This window comes from Merops nubicus, unplaced genomic scaffold, assembly GCF_000691845.1.
Source record: "Merops nubicus isolate BGI_N331 unplaced genomic scaffold, ASM69184v1 scaffold44773, whole genome shotgun sequence".
Classification (NCBI taxonomy): domain Eukaryota; kingdom Metazoa; phylum Chordata; class Aves; order Coraciiformes; family Meropidae; genus Merops; species Merops nubicus.
The window spans coordinates 10185-17875 of record NW_008597718.1 but is presented as its reverse complement, the minus strand read 5'-3'; the positions used below and the strand labels follow the sequence as shown (position 1 = coordinate 17875).

Below are 7691 nucleotides of genomic sequence, written 5' to 3'. Positions count from 1 at the left end.
ACCTAAAGGATTCTATAATTCTATCTGTTTACTTTTTTTTTAATGTAGATGGCTGTATGGGAAAATAAGACTCAGAAAATCCCCACCCCTGGCAGTGCTCCTCGGCTGTTTGACCTGGTGGCAGTGAAGGACGAGAAGGTTCGCCTGGCGTTTTACTTCGCCCTGCGGGACACCCTCGTCGTCAGTAACCTGGAGGAAGCCACCAAAACCGCATTCCAAAAAGATAAACGCTGGAGGGTGGTAACACTGCAGGGACAAGTCATCGAACAGTCGGGTACTGGCTGCAGACGTGCACCTTGTAGGCGATACCCAGGCACTATTAGCTCACTGACTTCTTTTTCTCTCTTTTCCTTCAGGAACAATGACTGGTGGTGGTGGGAGAATAATGAAGGGCAGAATGGGTTCCTCAGTCGTAACGGATATTTCAGAAGAAGAGGTCAGTGCATCATCCTAATTAAATAGAATTCTGTCAAACTTGCTTTTGTTTTGGCGTCTTGGACACACTTGTGCTACATCCTTTTAAGTCAGCACGAGTAGTTAACAATCTGTAATGCAAGACATGTGAAGGATGATTTAAAGTTCACAAGGTCAGCGTAGGTTACAGTGCTTGAAAGCACATTTGCTCACAGCCTGGCTATCACCTGCCTATTATTTAATTTTTAGACTCATACCTTTGCTAGCTTGGAAACTGACAGAAGGTAGGGATGAGAATGTGGGTGATACTGAATGTAAAGAACCGCTGAGCTGCAAAGCAGTGCTCACACACCTCGAAGCGTTCCATCTTCTGTGTTTTCACCCTCAGCTAGCTTGGAAAACAGGATTGTATTGGCCAAGAAAAACCTCTGCAAACCTGGAGAGTGTGACATACAACTCCTTTTTGTCAAGCCTATTCAGATAGCACTGTACTTGTAGAGAACTAAGGAACTAACCTCATGGACAACGTGCCATTGCCTTGAATGGGTCTAGAACTCCGATAAAGCAGCTCATATTTAGGTCTTGCTGATTAAGGGACTTCACAATTTCCTGTCTTCACACTTCAGATTTATTAATTGTTTGTCCTCTCCAAGATACAGGCTTCAGCAGCTGTTTTCTGCTTGGTGCAGGAGAGCTACTGTGGCACCCAGTAAAGATCAGTAGCTGTAACTTAATTTCTCTGTTTTCAAGAGCTCTGTTCCTGTGGACAACTCCAGGTGGAACAAATATATTTGTATCCACTCCCGTTAGTTCTCTGTACATAAAACCAGCAAATGGGCCGAGCTCTGAAACTGGTCCTTGTTCCTTCTGTCCTTGTTCCAAGGTGAATGGCAGGACTTGGTCACTTGAGCAGTGACTACGTAAAAACCTTGTTCTCCTAACACTAGATTACCACAGAAACCAACGAGCATCAAATCTTTTGTAAAAATGGCTTCTAGCTTCTGCTTGTGTGGTTTTTGGCTTCTGCCTTCACTACTCTGACTTAAGCCTTTCAAGCTTAGTCTAGTTTTATTTCCTTAAAACAATTCTTCATTACGAGCTATTTTTACAGGGATTCTTCAGCTTATTTTCTCTTATGCTTGCTCCTCTTGTTTTTCACCATTATAATCAATCTTCTCTGCAGCCAGCCTCCATATTCTGTCCAGCTACAGCAAATTTTTCAAGCTTTTGCTCCCCTTTCTTCGTGTGTTTTAAGAGATGTCAGACTGTGGAACACACGAGTGAGATCTGGCTTTGTTTTGAGCTGGCGACAATGGGCAAATGACCGCATCTCATTTCTGTGTAGGTCAGTAAAATGGAAGGTCAGCTGCAGAAGGACTGTCAAAGAGTGATGCAGTATGAAGAAGAGAAATTACAACTTGAAGAAGCCATAAGGAAACTGGACCGAGATGTTTGGGAAATGAGAAATAATTTAGAAAAGTACACAGCAAGTATCCAGGTGAATGAATGACCAGTGAGGCAGCATCTGGCCTCTCTGTTGGTGGGGTTGTGGGGGTATAACTTCTTGAGCTTCAGCTCAACACAGTCCTTTGTTGCCCTCAAGGATCTGTTTGAAGTCCAGGATTCTAACACAGTTATCTTTTCTGTAGAGCTTATCTGACCAAGAAATTCTTCTAAAAACTGAAGTTAAGAAACTTGAAGCTAATGTAATTGCTGCTGCTCCAAACAAAAACAAACAGAAGGAACTGGAAAACGCCTATAATAGTTATAAAAAAGGTACATTTTGTGGAGAGGGGATTACAGACAAAAACTATAGTCCTGTTCTTTTAGTAACGCAGGAAAGAATGGTTACGGCTTTGTCCTTCCTGACCACCAGTGAAGCACTGTATCTTGCTTTGGAACCCCCTTTCTTCTAAGAGGGGGGTAAAAGATGCTTCTAGAGATTAGAGTGAAACCTGGGTTTTTTTCCAATTGCTCAAGTTCATGTGTCAGTGAAGCGGAAGTAAAAGTTCATTTTAGTATTTTTTTATTTAGTTAGATTTTCATGGAGGTGTTATGAACAGACTCATAGGGAAACTTCATTTAATTAGGGGGAAGAATTGTTAATGTGGAGCTAATAATATTGGAGTCAAGTGAAGGACTATGAGGACTCTAAAATAAACACCCTGCGTTCTGTTGTTGGCACACTGTACCCCAGTTCTCTGTGTGGAAGGTCCTCACTGTGAGTACCTGGATAACTGTTTCTCTAAAGAAATCGAGAGCTTAGGTTTTGTTGAGTTTTAAGTATGAGCTTAACAAGGAAACGAACCCACCCTGAAGGCTGAGTAAGGTGTTATGGTTCTCAGCATATGAGTAGCTAGACCAGTAACAGCAACCATTTCATACAATGTAACCTCTTTGAGCATCTTCTCATTAAACAAACACAATAAGAATAAAGAACAGCTTCTTAGGTACTATTTTAAGTACTCTATATATATTAAGTAACCGGGGTAATTAAAATTGTTGATGATTGACACCAAAAAAGCTTTGCTAGTGTGACAGTGTCAGAAAGATGTGGGTGGTATTTTTTGCCACCCTAAAAAAACCCACCACCTTTTTTCAGAGTATAAAGAAATCTGTCCGTTTCTCAGTACCTGAATACAGCAGAGCTTTCCGTGGCATCAGCCTGGGCGTAGTGCAGCAGTGCAGTTGTAGGGACAGCGCAGAGCCCTCACCTCCGCTCCGTACCCGCAGATTACGAGCACGCGGCTGAGAAGGCCGGGCGAGTAGAGGCCGAGGTCAAGCGACTGCACAACCTGATCCTCGAGACCAACGCCCGCAAACTCCAGGCGCAGCAAGACAAGCTGGATAAGATCCACAGGGACATAGACGAGTGCACTTCGGCAGTCAACAAAGCCCAGGTGGAGGCCAGGAGTGCGGACAGGTAGGGGCCGCACCGGCGGCTCCGTGCGGGACCTCGGGGCTGCACAGTCACGCTGAGGATGGTTCTTAGTGAAGAACCGTCATCTTAGTGTGCTCGACAGGCAAAGGGTCAGAGACCTGAGCGAGGAGAGTCACCTTGGCCTTCAAACGGCATTGGTGCCTGTGGGGTGGCTGCTGCTTTTAAGTAGTCTCCATAGATAAAAACCCTGTAATCTTAAAAGCTTAATCTTCCACTGCACATCTAAATATTGCTTGTGTCAAGGAAATAAAGGGGAATAATTTTTTTGTTTCTAATAGGCAGTTTAAAAGTCACACTTGATTTTTTTGCTAATATTTAATATAATATTTCAGGCTAAAGATTCAAAATAGCACTTAGTTGACATGCAGTGGAGCAGTTCAAATCTGAAGGGACTGATTTGATTATGAGGCAAGTTAGGAAATAAAATGTGCTGTATTTTCTATGTTAGCTTAACAATACATAACAAATACTCAGAGCAAATGTCAAAACTGTCTCTGAAAGGACAAATTAGGGCATTTAACAAAGCCTCTCTGCTGCATGTTTAAGGAAGACAACTTTGTTTTCCACGGCTATCTCAGGAGTATGAGTTCACACAGAAATCTGCTTTCTATTTGGCTGTCAGTAGCCAGGGAACAATCTTTGTGAGCCAGATCGTGCTTCTACATTATCTCGCACAAGATTTGCACTCGTGTGAGGTATGCAAACATCTCTGTACCTCCTCAGAAACCTGAAAAAATTCAAAGAGTCTGTTCTTCGTACGGAGAAGGAAATTGAAGAGAACAACAAAGAAATGAAGAACTTGACAGAAGAGCTGACTACGCTAGAAGACAAAGCCACGGAGGTTTTGAATGAATGCAGGCAAGCTGAGGTGGGTGTTGGGGTAATCCAGGGTGTGTCTTCATAGAGGGAAAGAGCTGTCCTGCCCATCTAGTCACTTAAGGCTCAGACTTGACAACACTGGTTTAAAGTGCCTTTTTTTCTCTTACTCTGGCCCTCATCCTCCAAAAATTCATATGGGGATAAAACGGCAAAGAATGTCCTTTTCTGTATCCACAATACATTGTGCCTTCATACACAACTAATAGTTTTATTCACTCATTAATCAAAATTATCCTTTAAATACAGATGCTGGGGGATAAAAATTAGGCTAAACCAGTCCTAGTAAGCAGTCTGGTCTTCAGGTAAAATCGGGATGATGAGTTAGAGCCTTATTAGACTCTAATTCTGTCCTATTCTCAAGCAAGTGTTGTACAGCCACAGAGTGACATGCACCATGGCCTGGGAATGTTGTATGTATTTTTTTTTTATACTTATCTGGAACTATACCTTGACCCAATTTTCAGAAGCAAAGAAAACACTTAAACCAAGTTTCCCCCAAATAAATTATTAGGTTTAAAAATAGATTTATATTTTTTTCCCCACCAGATACGTGGGGCTTTAGATTTATATACAAGAGAGAGTGGAAACAGCCAGGTCTGCTGAAATGCCTCCAAGTAAAGCTGTCTGCTTGAGACTGGCTTTCTCCAAAACAGCCTTTTAGCTAAAAACATCTGAGAGTAGAACTCATTTGATCAAGTCTGGCAGGAAAAGAGAAACTGCAGCAAAATTTCAGTCATTCCAGAATTCAGGGACCTGGTTAATCTAAATACAGGAGTTTTAGCAGTCTGACAGCAGTACTTCAAATTGTGGACTTTCAGGTCTGTCAGTAATAGTCTGAAAATGAATCTGTAACCCAGGAAAGCAGCAACGTTTTTGTAGGCAATGGATTAATGCCCTTTTTTTGTCATTTTTTTTCAGGAAACATTACCAGAAGTTCAGAAGGAGCATCGCGCTTTACTCGAGGAGATTAAAACTATTCAGGATGATGAACACACACTTCGGAAGGAAGCTCTTAATATTAAGCTGAAAATTGAACAAATTGACAGTCACATTTCTGCACACCAGTCAAAGATTAAATACTGGCAAAAAGAGGTAGGGAAATCATTTAGTTCCTAAAACTTGAACTGTAAGATTTCAAAAGATGAGTGTGTTAACAAGTAGTTGGAAAATAGAATCGTTTGGGAGAAAATTCTGTCGCATCAGTGGAGGGGATTTCTCCTTACCTGCTACTGCTTCTGTTGCAAAGAAACCTCCTTTGGATGATGTATTTGATTTTCAGGAGCAGAGTAATAGGATAAAATGATATTTGTTGTCTTTTTCACTTCTTATTTTTGAACGGAGTTACATGAATAACCTTTGAATGTTTTGAGACTGGAAGCTTCAATATGTGCTAATACAGAACATGTTAATGGTAGAGACATGTTCATGTGGTAACTAATGTGACCTTTAAAGACCTCTAGTAACTGGTTTTGAATTCTAGATCTCAAAGTTATCACTGCACCCCATAGAAGATAATCCACCTGAAGAACTCCCAGTGCTAAGTCAAGAGGAGCTCGAGGTCATCAAGGATCCCAGTGTCATCACTAATCAGATAGCTCTCCTGGAAGCCCAGTGTCATGAAATGAAACCCAACCTGGGGGCTATTGCAGAATACAGGAAGAAGGTGAGATTAATTACCACCGTGTAGGAGCAGGATTCCCCTTTCTGGTAGTACAGGACGCTCCTCATTCAGTGGTAGCAAAAATGGTTTAAAACCTTGGGTGAAGGAGCCAGCTTGTTGAACTGTGCTGCTGGTGGTGTCTTTCTACAGGAGGAGCTGTACCTGAAACGTGTGGCCGAGCTGGATGACATCACCAACAAGAGAGATGAGTTCAGGAAAGCGTTTGAAGAGCTTCGGAAACAAAGGCTGAATGAGTTCATGGCAGGATTTAATGTGATAACAAACAAGCTGAAGGAGAACTACCAGATGCTCACTTTGGGAGGGGATGCAGAGTTAGAGCTCGTGGACAGCCTGGATCCCTTCTCTGAGGGGATTGTGTTCAGGTTGGTCAGAAGATGTCATATTATTGCTGCAGTTCTTAATGGTTATGTTCCTTTTTGGTTCTTACGGAAATTTTAAGGGGTCAGCCATTTTAAGGGGTCGGTTTTAGTCAAGCAAGAATGGGTCTGCCAAGAATTGCCCCTCTCTTGTGGCTTGCTTTGCACCACAACGTATTTATCTTAACTGTGAACTGAAATAAGCTACAAGCTCTGAATTTGTTTCAGTGTTCGGCCTCCAAAGAAGAGCTGGAAGAAGATATTTAACTTATCGGGAGGAGAGAAGACCCTTAGTTCACTGGCTCTGGTTTTTGCTCTCCATCATTACAAGCCGACACCACTTTATTTTATGGATGAGATTGATGCAGCACTTGACTTCAAAAACGTATCTATTGTAGCATTTTACATATATGTAAGTATTTAATGGTAACCAGTATCAATTTTCTGAGACCTTTTCTCCTCTGCCAGAAAAGACGAAGTGGTAACACAGTTCTGGCCAGATGTTAAAATCTGGAATGATAGTGTGTTAAGTAGAAACTGAGTCCTGAGCAGAAAGATGCTCAGAATGTTGCTTCTGCCTCGTTTTTGATGTATTCCTCAGTCCCCCAAGCCCAAACGCAGAGGTCCTATGAGAGCAGAGCCATCTGAAATGCTGCGGGCTGACCCAAGTCACTTTTGTTGCAGGAGCAAACCAAGAATGCCCAGTTCATCATAATCTCCCTGCGGAACAACATGTTTGAGATGGCGGACAGACTGATTGGCATTTACAAGACTCACAACACCACGAAAAGCGTGGCAACGAACCCCAAAGTGATCGCAGCCAAAGGCCTGAAGGAACTCAGTGCTCTTGGGGTGACTGTGGCTCAGAAGTAGGGTGGGATGACTTCCTCTTCTTGCTGCTGCTATTGCTTTTATCTAACGTACTGCTGTAGTTGAGATTCAGAGGTTTGTGTTTGAGCTTGTTAATACAAGCAGCCTAAATAAATTACTTTTTTTCTTAATTATATGGTCTATATGGATTATATGGTCTATATAGAATTGTACAGAGGGAGTAAAGAGAAAAGCAGTTTCTCAAATGATGTATCTAGCTGTGTTTTAATGTTCTGTGGGTTGGCTTTAAGTCAATATTTGGGTTTAAATGCCTGGTTTTACCCCTTTTTATTAAAGTAAGCAAATTGCTTTTAAACACCATCAGAATGTTCTGTAACTTTTTGTTCTATGAACTCCAGCATGTTAGGCTGGGCATGAGACCCTTGTAGCCGTTTTGCAACTAACTATTTTTTTTCAGTTTCCTCTCTTCTCTCCCAGACCACTGTTGTGTACTTGGGGTTAATTAACAAAGTAATTATCATACTAATAATGACTTTCCCAAAGGGTTACCTGTTCTCATGGCAGAGGTGAGGCCAGGTGAGCCTGTACC

The 7691-nt window shown here is 42.0% G+C and overlaps 1 protein-coding gene across 1 annotated transcript; it reads left to right on the top strand.

The window, feature by feature from the left end:
- Nucleotides 1-48: 48 nt before the first annotated feature.
- Nucleotides 49-7144, top strand: SMC4 (structural maintenance of chromosomes 4; the record flags this gene model as incomplete). Its single annotated transcript, XM_008936790.1, has 11 exons — nt 49-274; nt 357-436; nt 1760-1912; nt 2064-2190; nt 3148-3337; nt 4079-4223; nt 5153-5326; nt 5715-5897; nt 6045-6277; nt 6500-6683; nt 6956-7144. Coding segments are annotated over 11 exons (1884 nt in total), but the record flags the coding sequence as incomplete, so codon positions are not given.
- Between the last annotated feature and the right edge of the window lie 547 nt (nt 7145-7691).